The sequence below is a fragment of the Danio rerio genome, chromosome 8, assembly GCF_049306965.1.
Source record: "Danio rerio strain Tuebingen ecotype United States chromosome 8, GRCz12tu, whole genome shotgun sequence".
Lineage (NCBI taxonomy): Eukaryota > Metazoa > Chordata > Actinopteri > Cypriniformes > Danionidae > Danio > Danio rerio.
This window is the reverse complement of record NC_133183.1, coordinates 27,089,903-27,104,255: the sequence shown is the minus strand read 5'-3', so window position 1 is coordinate 27,104,255 and position 14,353 is coordinate 27,089,903. Positions and strand designations below refer to the sequence as shown.

At 33.6% G+C, this 14,353-nt stretch overlaps 1 protein-coding gene across 3 annotated transcripts in view; it reads right to left on the bottom strand.

The window, feature by feature from the left end:
- The window catches only part of gnai3 (guanine nucleotide binding protein (G protein), alpha inhibiting activity polypeptide 3), an 80,200-nt gene that overhangs the window by 17,989 nt on the left and 47,858 nt on the right, over nt 1-14,353 (bottom strand). For 2 of the 3 annotated variants that reach the window (XM_073908994.1, NM_001111250.1), the window contains exons 2-3: nt 3,403-3,445; nt 401-542 (exon numbers count right to left, since the gene is read on the bottom strand). In XM_073908994.1, the coding sequence (XP_073765095.1) occupies nt 401-542; nt 3,403-3,407 (147 nt within the window). In that variant the 5' untranslated portion in view covers nt 3,408-3,445. Of the gene's footprint in view, nt 1-400; nt 543-3,402; nt 3,446-11,494; nt 11,738-14,353 lie in introns of those variants that run through there. The other variant, XM_073908995.1, reaches the window with a different exon arrangement.

Sequence of the window (14,353 nt, the reverse complement as noted above, 5' to 3'; positions counted from 1 at the left end):
TTGTAATGTACTCAAATGTTTACAAATACAAGCGCAGCCGTTTAAGGCTCATTTGTGGTGAATGATGTCAGAATTTACCGGTATTTGGGAATGGATGTGTGAACGGTCTTTTCTGGGAAAATTCCATAACGTCCTCGCCTGTGTGAACAGGGCTTTTTTTAAAAATACAGGTAAAGTCGGATATTTACCGTATCACTGTGTGAAAGGGGCTATTGTTAAGGTACTCTTTTAAATCTGTAAACATTAACAAAAAAATGTAAATGTATATTGCTATTGTTCAATATGGAAAATAATTATCAAGACTGCATTTTTGCCATATCGCCCAGCCCTAAATTCAGGCACTACAATAAAAAATAAATGATTATTTGTGGGTGTTTCTTTGTGCATGTTTCAATCTCACCGCTCTTGCCGGATCCCCAAAGTCGATTTTTAATCGTCCCATGGCCCTGATGATGGCAATGATGGACTGGATAGTGTTGCTGTAAACCACCACTTTATACTGCTTGCACTCGTCTTCTGAGTAACCATCTTCATGAATGATCCTGAAGTCAAACAAATCAGATGAGATAACCACATCTACTGCACATCAAGCAAAACAATTAAATCAACCAAATCCAATAAAAACTGCCAGCAATGTTCCCTCGAAGCTGTGCGCATGAATAGCCTCACAAATCTGGTGTTAGTTTCCATGGATCAAAACAAAACCAGCATACAAAAAGAAATCAAGATGAGGGTAATGAACAATTTCGATTTTTAATCAATTCTATATCTACACATTTTATTCAAATATGTTGAAAACACTTTACAATGAGGTTTCATAAGATACTGTGTTAGTTAACAGAGCTAATAATAAACTGTCACATTACTGGAATTTCCAACTCTGATATAATACCTTGAAAAAAATGATATTTGATACCAGTTTCGATACTGTGCTGAACAAATTTTCAACAATAAATGTAGGGCTAAACATAATATCGTTTCAGCATCAATATCGCAATGTGCACAAAATCTGCAATGTTGAGTTGAAATTGTGTAGTTTGGGATTATATATATATATATATATATATATATATATATATATATATATATATATATATATATATATATATATATGCATACATACACATACACATACACACACACACACACACACACACACACACACACACACACACACACACACACACACACACACACACACACATACATACATACATACATACGTACATATATAAAAGTCTTTGCAGTGTTATTTTAAGTTTGGCTTTTTTTCTGTACCTAAATAATATAAAACAGTAAAGCACTTTTTATTTCCCTCTTATATTTGCATATTATATTTCATGCATGATTTGTTCCCTTACAAAATTATGCCAATCAATCAATACATTGTTTTCAAATAGGGCTATTCAATCCATCTAGTGAAATTGTATTTATATCGCAATATCGCAGAAAACAAAATATAGCACTGTCATACTTTTTGCAGCCCTAATTAAATGTATATCAGGTACGTCAGCAGTCCTTAAGTTCAAAAGGCAATAAATGAAAATAAATAAGTGCAATCTCATCTTATTTTTTTGATTAAAGCAGATAAAAGCAAACATGTTCAAATCTCAATATTATTATTCACAATTATTATTATTATTCATTATTCTTGAACTACAGTAATGTCAACAAATGAAACCTTATTGCGAAGCGTTACCAAAGTACTTATTATATAAAATTATTTTATATATTGATTCATTTCAGTTTCGTCATTTAATGCATTTGTGTAATGTGGCTGTGTGTGTGTGTGTGTGTGTGTGTGTATTTGGTAAAGCAATTTAATTGAAAACAATAACATAATATACAACAATACTAATACATCAGGATTATAAACAAACCTAATTGCACTGACTTTAGTAAAAAAAAGTGTTCATTATTTATTTACAATATTTATTATAGTAACATAAACATTAACAATAATTATGTTTATGCTGTAATAATTAATGGAATATACATATGCATAAATTAAAGACTAATATAATCATAAATATCACTTCCCTTGTATCTTCCTTTAGTCTCTATATATACGATTTATATACGACATGCATGTTAGAAATGAACAATATATGAAAAATCTGACATTGCAAACTTTAGTTTTTCTGCAATATATATTGAAGTCAGAATTATTAGACCGCAGTTTCTGTTTAATGAAGAGAAGATTTTTTTCAACACATTTCTAATCATAATAGTTTTAATAACTCATTTCTGATAACTGATTTATTTATCATTGCCATGATGACATTAAATAATATTTTACTAGATATTTTTCAAGACACTTTTATACAGCTTAAAGGGACATTTAAAGACCTAACTAGGTTAATTAGGTTAACTAGGCAGGTTAGAGTAATTAGGCAAGTTATTGTATAACAGTGGTTTGTTCTGTAGATTATTGAGAAAAAAATATAGCTCAAAGGGGCCAATAATTTTGCCCCTAACATGCCGTTTAAAAAATTAAAAACTGCTTTTATTCTAGCCGAAATAAAACCAATAAGATTTTTCCCAGAAGAAAAAAATATTATTAGACATACTGTGAAAATTTCCTTAATATTTTAAAAAGAAGAAAAAAAGGAGTCTAATAATTCTGACTTCAACTGTACATATATTCTCATTTTTTTAATACATCTATACTTATGCGGTGGCACAGAATTAGACCAGCATCGCACGCGGCAGGACATCACATATTGGTTAAAATTCGGCAAAGTAAATAATAATAAGTAAATAATATTTTATTTTATATATTAAATTTTTATTTTATAATACTATACAACTTAACTTGACCTTTAAAGGCTTAACTAGGTTTATTAGGTTATCTAGGCAGGTCAAGGTAATTAAGCAAGTTATTGTATAACGATGGTTTATTTTGTAGACAATCTGAAAAAAATTAGCTTAAAGTGGCTAATAATTTTGTCCTTAAAATGTTGTAAAAGAAAAAAATATTATTAGACATATTGTGAAAATTTTTGCCGTTAAACATATTTGGGAAATACTTAAATAAGAAAAAAAAATCAAAGGGGGGCTAATAATTCTGACTTTAACACTATATATATATATATATATATATATATATATATGTGTGTGTGTGTGTGTGTGTGGGGGGGGGGGTGTTTATTTATAAAATATATTTACATATAATATTTAATCCAAAGCAAAATGACATACAATTAATAATTATAAAATCAAATAAACAATCACAACTCCATAACAATGATATATCATGGAGAATAAATGGTCTACTGTGCATCACTGCTTTGAACATTCTGGAAGGTTCAGCACACAAAAACTAGAGGGAACATTGACTGCCAGCCTCATTCTTGCATATATCATCATATGACATAAAACCGAAAAAAACAAAACACTCACTTCATCTGCTTAACGATAGTACTCTTCCCTGATTCCCCAGCACCTAAAAGAGAACAGCCAACAGAAAGTGTTGTTGATGAGGTTGATATGGATAAATGCAGCTTATTGTCCTGACCCTGAACATCACACGCTCAGGAGAAGGTCTGCATTAGATGAATAGAAGCTTTCAACCTCTGCCTCCCACATCACAAGCCCAGCATGAGCCGCAGAACGAGCTCTCTATTTCGGGTTGCGCTTGCCATACGGTAAGATTAAATGCCCTAAAGATGAAAGCTTTTTCTGATGTTCGTTCCCCCAGCCCAAGTGTTTGTGAGGACAGCAGAAGCCACCATAGGTGAGCTTTTTATAAACCCAGTCAAATGACTCACTTGGGCGGCTTGTTAACTAACACACACAAAAAAAAACTAAAAAAAAATTGGATAAATATCAGCAAACAGGCCAAAAGATGCGTGGTGTATTAGTAATGTTATCTGGTATTGTGATTCTCAGTTGAAGAGCGAAATGAAGAACGAGAATGAATAGGACATATTTTTAACATTTATTCGCTAATTAGCAGGCTTTATAGGACTTATTTTAGCACATATTGAAGTCTGCTACCTAAAAAGATACTTTTAGATTGTTCAAAACATGCCATTCTGATTAAGATTCAATCTTCAGCATCTGAATTCATTTCATGTTTATTTATATAGACCTTATTTTTCACCTATACGAGCATTTGCAGCCATTGAAATCTTTTTGGCTCAAGACGTCTGGTGGGTCTCATGTCTTTTTAGACATTAAAAATAGCTTGTTATGTTGCTTTATGTTGCAAACTGATATTTTCATATTATATTTTTATTCTTTTATGCAATCATGAAAATACTTGTTTGTAGAGCAAGTAGTTTGACCGTTTTCTGACGTTTATTTTTCCTAATCTCCCATAGACAACTGAATTGGAAGTTCTAAAACAATCTCAAAAAAATCACGCTTCCACATCGCAGAATAACGTCAATGGCACTTTTCACAATTATTATTATTCCAAAGCAGCTTTACTAAAGGTGCAGGTTATTACATTACAATCAAAAATCAGAAAGAGCTAAGATATTGTGTATAAGGTGGACAGTACACATTATATTAATAATCAACCTGCAGTTACAGAGTTATCAAAAAAGTGATGTGTATTTATATGATACATTTTCAATGAAGTTGTCTGGTCATTGCAATATTTAAGAACAATTAGTTTTTTTGTGTAATGCCTATCACACTTGCTTTTCATTTGTACGTGGTTGCATGTAGTAAGCATGCAAATAGAATTTCCAAAATAAATAAGTCTCTATATTTTACACACACATTATATCAGGGGTTCCCAAACTTTTTAGCCCACGACCCCTAAAATAACAATGCCAGTGACTCATGACCCTCAAACTCCTCGGAGGTGGTTATAAATACACAAACATTGGGCCTATTTAAACTCGAGCATATTGACAACACACGAAAAAAGTGCAACAGTCTAACAACCATATAATTTTTATAGTCATTTATTATTTTGTTTAATTTAATATTACCCTCAACTAAAGAGGCACAATGTTTTCAGCACAAGACTATTTTTGTTTTTTTCAACATTCAATATTCAGTTGTGGCCTGTATTTATTTTGATTGCTATAAAGGTGTCAGAAAATTTACCCTGGAGCTATAAAATCAATCTGCTGCAGCTGACGCTATTTGCGGTGTTGTTAATCTACATAAACAAACCAATCTTATGAAAAAAAAGATCATTGAATGGCCTTTTTAATTTGCATGTTGTTGTTTTTTACTAATAAAAAAATAGAATTTTTATCTTTTTTTATTGACTTTTAAAAATCACCAAACAACACCGCCTTTGTCCCGCGACCCTCCATGGGGGTCCCGAATCTCGATCCCCCACTTTGGGAACCACTGCATTACATAAGGGATATAACCTACAACAATAAGAAATTATTTATTTTTTTGTTTTGTTTTATTTTTTATGGTAATGCTTTATTTTAAGGTGTCCTTATAACACTTATTCCATGCATTTACTATAGTAATTACAATTAATTATTACTAATTATATGGAAACGACCTTAGACTTAACCCTTTACAGTAATCAAATGTAGTTAATATTACTGACTAGTTAAAGAAATAGGTTTTGTAACAACAAGGACATTTTAAAATGGTGCAACCAAATTTCATTTCATTTTTAATATAAATTATTTATTATAAAATTGCATATAATGTTATTTATTTATTTATAAAATAATCTAATATTTATTTAATTATGTCAATTTGCTTAGCAAAATTAGGAGTTTTCTGCATACAAAATACCTTTTCATTCATTAAAAAAATCCAATGCATCCATATTTGTTTAAACATAGTCAATTTGGTCAAGTGTTCAAAATTAAATGAATTTTATTAAATAATTATTAAAAAATACAAAATTAATGAATAAATAAGCATATATATTTGATATGTATATTTTATTTTACTTTTTGTCTACAGTTAAATGCAGCAAGTCCACTGTCGATATGTTCTGCTAGCGTCTGAGGTGTGGAATGCTGCCGTATTAGCCCAAATTTATGGCAGGGAGAGGGAATGACTGTTGGTCTTCGGCTGGAGAATTATGTGGAACATGTCTTGAACCACAGGCATGTTGCAAATGAGAGATCCACAGCCAAAATGTCCCCAAATCTGATAATACCTCGGCACAAGAAAAAGGTCAATGGAGATATCATAGGCTGATGAATGTTGAGTGAACATTTTTCTCAGTTAGAAGTACAACAGAAATGTATTTGAGTAAAAAAACTATTACAATGCAGCATATCGGAAGACTTAAAACACAGCCCTAAAGAGACACTTTATCTTTTACACTCTCTTGATTTTAAGGCTGCACAATATTGGAAACACCTGATATTGCAATATTTTATTTTTCTGCCATAAATATTAAAATAAATTAAAGCAATCTTGATTTTGCTTTACAGTTTAGATGTTTGAACTAGAAACCAGACAACAAAAACATTTTGCATAAATCACATTAGATTTAAAATATAAATATAATATATAATAATATATAAAGTCATTAAAAACAATTCTGTAGTTCCTGGTCAAATATAATTTAGACTCAACATTGCATATCTTGCAATGTGACTATTGCAGGGGTTCACATTGAGATATTGACGCTGAAACCATACATTGTGCAGCCCTAGTTGATATGATCCCAAATTCATGATATAATGCAAGAATTATCATGATCATTTATAAAGACTAAAATTGGTTTGAGTATACATTCAAAAGTAAGATGTAATGCTGCAGCCAACAAAATAATATTTTTTTTCTAAAGTCAGTTTTATTTCTGTTAAATAAGGAAGAAAAATGGTCTTTCCTCATTCTTTAAACATGTATTTTAACATTAAATATGTATTTTTTAACAAGACACAAACTCCACATCCCAGTTTGACACATCCATTATGTGTAGAGCATTAATTGATTTTCATTTATACATCCAAGATTTAGTTAGTGTATTTTTACTGAATTCTGCATTTCCATCCATATCTTTGTTTGTTTGTTTTTTTGCATTGTGGAAATCGTAAGACCCTGTTTATGTGTGCTGTATAAATGCCTTAATTTGACTGGTTAAAGAAAAACTTCACAAAAAAAAAAAAGATTTATGTCACTATTGCATAATAATAGAATATTTTCTCAAGAATATCCACTCAAAAGATAAAGAAAGTACCTGACTTGACGTTGCTGAATTTAAAGAAATGTAATGGATTTTGTAAGTTGTAGTTTTAGGTGTGTATAATATTTTTTATAGATATTGTTTATACATTTTTTATGTTACTTTCTTGTGATTTAGCAAAGTTTCACAACTAATATCTGCATCATACTGCAACGTATTGTTTATTTTAAAGAAGAAATGCGGACAAATGTACCTCTGGCTACATAATTCCCGCTCTCCAGAAATGTAAAAAGGGTACATATCCACAATGAGTCTGTGTTGTTTTTTTCTTAGACGCAACAAATAAATTGCATACATGACTACACTGTTAAAGAATCCGTTATTTTACTTTTTTTTTTCTGGCAGCTGGGGTGGCGATTCATTCCACTGTGGCGACCCCAGATTAATAAAGGGACTAAGCCGAAAATAAATTGAATACCATTTTTTTTTACAGTGTACAGTACAAACTGTACGTTGTGTATGCAATTCCTGTGTAGTTGTCATTGCACTTGACATCAGTACTGTCAAACCCAGCATGACATGTCTAAAGCAGAGCTTTTGAAACGGGGGACTAAGGACCCCCAGGAGGAAACAACAGCCGTCTGTGAAAATATTTCATTATTTATTTCTGCTTTTTAAAGATACAATGATTAAGAGATTCTATTAAAAGCTATATTGAAAACAATATAAAATAATTGAAATCACTTTTGTTTATAAAAATATGTCAGATCTTCATTCACAGTCGTCTTAGACTTATCTAAAGATTTAAACAACTCTTTTTATTTTCCACAGAAAGAATCGGTGTAAGAAAATAACAATGGACTTTTCATTTTTGTGGTGAACTCTCCACAAAACCTTTTGCTTTTCGATAGAAGAAAAGGCTCCTTGATGTTAAAATTAGTCTCTGTTTGATAAAACTATGATTATCCTACTGGAGGATATTGCTCAGCAGGGGGTTTGGCTTCTGGGGTCTGTTCACTGTTGAAAAAGACAAATAAAGAGCTAAAGGAAAAAGTTATAAATCATAAAGCATGTCTCTGCTCAGCTGGAGTTGATAATAGCTGTGATCTTAACCACACTGCACATGCCACTGTATCTAACTGTGTAATTACAGCAGGAGTAAGTCATTCACACACCCATTGAAAGCATTCGCAGATGTGTACTGTATGTGGAGGTTCTGTGGCTGTGCTGAATGTCCCGGTATGAGGACTGATACTACGATGACATCCAGATTATAAGAGGCTCTCACTTCATTGGCTGGAAACACAGGACTGCGGTCAATAGGAACCATGGACGTTTTTGTGTGGTGAATGATTGCACTGACTTTAAGGGTCATGAAACTCCTGACTACATTTTCTGACTCATGTGTTAAGTGAACATCAGATAAGACAGTTTTAGCATCTGTTGGCTTTAATTGTAAGGAAAAAATTATCTAATTTTTAATTATTTTTTTTTCTCTAACCCTCAACCATATATCCTATTGCAGCCCTTAATGTGGACACATTTGGGCACAAAGGCCTTAAGCGACTTTTAAATGTTCATGTCCCAGATGTCATATCCCATTTTTGATCAAATAAACTCTATCAAATTATGTATTTTTTAATTAATAGATTTAATGATTTTCATTTTAGTATTCTCCATTAATTTCTTATTGGACAAGTTAAGGAGTTGGACTTTAAGAGACCATGGTGTGTGGCATGTTCGCAAAACTTTCACAGTATGTCTGATAATTTTTTTCTTCTGGCGAAAGTCTCATTTGTTTTATTTTGATTAGAATCAAAGCAATTTTTAAATTTTTAAAGAACGTTTTAAGGTCTTTTGAGTTAAGACAACTTTACTATTTAAGTGAAGTAAACTTAAAATTTGAAGGCAGCATGAACACTAAGGGCCTACTCACACTATGCTATCCGAACCGTGCCCAGGCCCATTCCTGTATTGTTTGAGAAGTGTGAGTGCTCTGAATCGGGCTTAAGCATGGTTTACTTGGCCGGCCCTGGCCTGGTTGGAAGAAGTGTGCCTGAGTGCGGTTCACTTGGGCTTTGGCACGGTATGCTTGTGTGTGAGTGCAAAACGTGCATGAGTCCGAAACTGAAAGTGAGGCATGACTTTTAAGGGACTGTTTCATATGGATTAGTTAATCATTTTCACTGTTCAATGAACGCAAACTGTCATAGTTTAATAAGAACGCAAACCCCTCAATGCACGACAGCTGCACCCTCAGCAAACCTCCAAATTCCTGCACCACGAGGACTTTATGATTGTTTATTAGCTTCAAAAGTGGCAGATCTGTTTGGCAAAATATTTGACTGTGTCACTGCATATCAAACGACTTAAACGACTATAACTAAAGAAATCTCCACTGTGCTGAGCGAGAGCGATTCTTACTGACCAGCACATCATTTATGACATAAGCGTGCCCAAGCCCGAATGTAATGTAAGTGCGGGCCGTCGGGGGAGACAGGAGGGGGGACAAGTCAGGGCTCAACAATAAGGACTGCCCGATGGCCCGGGGCCAGCGTGTGAGATGCTCGGGACAGTAGACAGGATCGTTACTGGCCCGATCGGGCCACTGCTGCCTTGTTACTAAAGTTTAATTTGCCTGTGATTATTTGTCAATTGCGTGCAAATACAGTTTTAGAATTGAGAAACAGTACGTATTTTCCTTATACCACTTATACCAAACGTTCTGCTCACATAACCCCAATTTTGTACGACCTCCATTGGCTCCCAGTTGCTTATCGCATTAAATTCAAAATTCTCCTCCTTGCATTTAGATACCTAAATAGCCTAGCTCCCTTCTATCTCTGCAGCATGCTTGTCCCCTACACCCCAACTCGTTCATTATGTTCCGCTGACTCTGGCCTTCTCGCTGTCCCTCGGTACCGCCTCTCTTCAATGGGGGGCAGATCATTTAGTGTTATTGCACCTAAACTCTGGAACTCTCTACCACGCTCACTCCGCTCTGCTAATAATATCTCTGAATTCAAATCCTTATTTAAGACTCACTTATTTTCTGAATGCTTCGCCTCTGATCTGCCAAACTGACTACTTTATCTGATCCACCTCCACTCTGCTCATTTGTCTCCTAGGTCTTGTTTTTGTAATTCCAGTGTGTTATATTTGACTTCATGTATGTTTGTTTATCTTTTTGTCGCATTCCTTGTAAAGTGTCCTTGAGCTCTGATAAGGCGCTATATAAATAAAAATTATCATTATTATTATTACCTTCTCGGTTCTTCTTATCTGATTGGATGTTGTGAGCACGTTATTAGTACAACGAAGAGACAGCAACATGGCCGTAACATCAAATGATGATGCGAAAGGAAAACATTTGTTTCTAACGTCTTGGAAGCAGACATAAACATGGGTACACCACGACAAAAAAAAAAATCAAGTGATCTTTTGTACAGTTTGACCTTAGTTTGGCAGGTCTTTAGCCATCTTTTGTTTCAAAACACTTTGAATTTTGCTCATTACACATTTATCAAAAAATTTTAAAATATTTAAATTCTATTTACAAACATTTTGGCATTTTTTTTTTATTTGTGACTAAGAAATTAACTTTTTTTTGGTGTGACCAGTGAAAATATTGGCAGGGCAAGTAAAAATCGGAACCACTGGTCCGATTGGGCCAGAAGAAAAAATCCTTAGCGTTGAACCCTGCAAGTGTCCTTTGGCCCGGTTCAAGGCAACTGTACATAGTGTGAGTACACTCTAACGCCCCATTCACACAGGGCGCTATCTTCAATACTTCCCATTCACTTTGAATGGGTGACGTCAGGCGATGCCGAACTGCATCGTGGATCCATCTGCGCTGCTTCAGTGGTGTTGATCACTGCAAAAGTTGGGACTTTCTCAACTTTTCAAGCGCCGACAGAAGCGTCAGCCAATCAGATCGCTGTATGCAAATACACAAGCTCAGACAGTAGCCGATTGCTGACTAATTTCATTGGCTGATGCTGATACGATGATCGCGTCAGCCCAACTACAGACATGCCCTCTGTCGAGCCCCGTGTGAATGGGGCGTTACTTTATTACACTGTAGGCCTGGGGTACTTTTAGTGATCTTACGGTATTATTTTTTTAGCTCAAAAAAAAGTTGTAATGAACTATTTTTAAGGCAGTTACACCATAGGATAGTTATTTTACATGAAAGAAAAAAAGCAGTATTGTTTTAATTCTGTCACTTGTCATCACTAATTCTTGTTCTGTCTTGTAATGTTGTTGTTGTTGTTTCCAAAAATTACAACATACAACATTTTGTTAAACTCTAAATAAACTGTTAATAAATTGAAACAATTACCTAAATTCAATTTTAAAAACTAAATATAGGAAAAAAAGAAATTAGGAAAAAACACATTTATAATTTTCTTACAATACCTTTGTTTTCTTAGAACTTCTATTCTTCCACTGTTTTCAAAAGAAATTAAGTCAAGACGATGATCAAATGATGAAAGATTTTAGGTGGAGTGTCCCTTTAAACAGACCACTTGGACTGCAGTTCAGCCAGAAGTAATAGTATAGTCCTCATCGCTTAATGCCTCTGAATCTGCTGATGTCAGGAGAGCCGCAGAGAACACAAAGAAAAAAGCCACAAGTGAGTTCCCACAATATGATTAAGCCCAGAACTCATTGTGAAATGCTAATTACAACTCAGCCATAGTCAACCTTGCTAGACAGTTGCAATCCCTTCGCCAATAGAGACATAGCCATGCTGGCTAAACTCACCAGAACAAAATTAAAACAGTAGGAACATATAAAATTGGCCTGGTTATTCAGGATGATCACTATAGGCCACAGAGAAGTTGATCCAAATCCAGCTGTAATCTAAAAACTCGCCGTCTTTGGACACTTCATTCTGAGTGCTTTTTATTTATGAACTACAATCTGTGTTTAACGGAGCATGTAATATTCGGGCTCATTGAAATGCTCGCCCCACTTCCAGCATAATGTGGGTTTCTGCAGGCAGAGTAAAAAGCCAAAGCCCCTAACATGCCCCAATGCACAATTTAAATGCCAAGAGAGTTTCATAACTTGAGAGGGACACAAAAAAAGAGGATTTATTTTAAACTAAATGTTGACCCAATATCAGAAAAGCTGTCTTAGATATCAGAATCTGTTTGAGGCATTCAAATGAAAACTTGACATCAGCAATAGATAAAGTTTTGTGCAATCTACTGGAATGGTTTTCATTTGTATTGACAGAGAATCTCCATGTGAGAACATCACAGACACAGTGCAAACGAATACAATCCCACACACAGAAACCACAGATGTTTTTCCATATTGACTGATATCAAACCACAGCAGTTCACACTGAAAAACACCTGTCAAAAGGCACTTGTAAATTTATGAGAATATTTATATCAGTTCTTTTATAGTAAGACCTAAATGACCCAAATAATACAAACATTTACCTTTTAGCTTCTATTCTACCTTCTATTTTGATAAAAAACCAATTCTAAAAGAATATCAAATGAATGCATTGTTTTATTTATTGGTATGAAACTTTACAAATGTGATATAGCAGTATAACAATTTTAATATATAATACCATATGACAAAAACACTTTTTAGTACAATTATTTTGATTTACTTATATCAGTGTCAAAAATATAATAAAATATATAAGCATTCAGAGTCATGTTCATTTAACAATTTTTGTATAATCTGAAAAGGAAAATGCAATAATAATATAGTAAAATTGATATTCATATTCATAAATTTGTTATTTCTTTACATTCTTCACACGTTTTGTTAATATGATGTTCCTTATTAGATACTATATTGTCTTTGTGTAACATAAAATTATAAATGCTTCATTAAATACATTTATTTGGATTCAAATGGGCTCTCGACGCAGTAACAGTGTAGATTTTATTTTATTAAAGACACTGCATGTCATCGTCACCAACAGAAGAAGCTTATTCAAAACAGAAAAAAAAACATACTGTACATTGATGATAGAGTTGGGCGATGTTGACCAATTTGTGCCTGTGTGTGTGTATCTGTATGTATGTGTGTGGTCACGTGATGTGCGTTTTCAGCGGTAGTGTGTAAGGAGGGCTGCTCAGAAATGCTAGATGAAATATCTGAGTGGATGGGAATGTTTTCATTCTAAAATGCCATTTAAAAACTATGACCTATTAGTGTAAACAGGGCCTGAGTGTGTATTTTTCGCGAGCGGATTAGCAATGGGAGCGGGGCGGAGGATCGCGATGCCGGCTCAGCATCTGGTGTCCAACCCTAATTGATGATGTGGAATATTGGGAGTTGTCGTCTTTACATTCTACAAACTCTTGCAGAAATCATGTTCACCGATGAGCTAAAGTATTCAATACTTATTAGCATGGTAGTATGAAGAAGAGTAAGGCTGATGGATGTGGCGCAAAAGCAGCGGAACATTTATTATGCCACAGTCGACCCCTTCCGGTTCTTTAGGTTATGATCATTTGAAAAAATTACAGTTTTATCACATTAAATACAATAATAATAATTTGTACAACATATTACATGGTATTTGGTGTTTTTCTGTATCCTACTAAAAAAGTCCTGAGCATTTTTTTCAAAAAATGTTTTATTAATTCTAATAAAAAAAGAAATTTATAATTTCTATATTTCTTAAATCATCTTTTTTTATTGAAAATGTATTTGTCATTGAATCGATGGCAGAATAATTAAGAAGCTACTGTCCGACCATATGGTGATGACGCGCCTCATTAGCCTCTTACATGCGAGTGAAGTAACATAATAACAATAGCAGTACCATTTTCTTTTAGATTAGTTCAAATTAGCTGTCAGTCACTCAGTCACTGCTTTTTGCTGTCAGATGACAGGGTGCTATGATTGTGGAAAATGCAAAGGGCTAAAGAAGGGAAAATGAAAAGAAATAAAGGTTAAAGCCACATAGGTTACCAATAATGGCGCCGTCGCCGATAGTAACGATGATCTGTTTGCCAAGAGAGCATCCAGAAATCAGAAATAGTGCTCAGAAGACACATATTGGATCCTTTAAAAAAAACTCGATACATTAAAACTTACCATACGTTATTCGGAAATTACAGCTAAATGTAAAATTCAATATTGCATAAACCATTGCCAAATAAACTCACATTTACAAAGTTAAAAGTCAGATTGCAGCTCATGAAAACTATATTGTGCAAGTCCGTGGTGGCCTATATGAATATTAATTGTCCATTTAATTACTGATGACTTTGCAGCTTATAATTTTTTAGAATC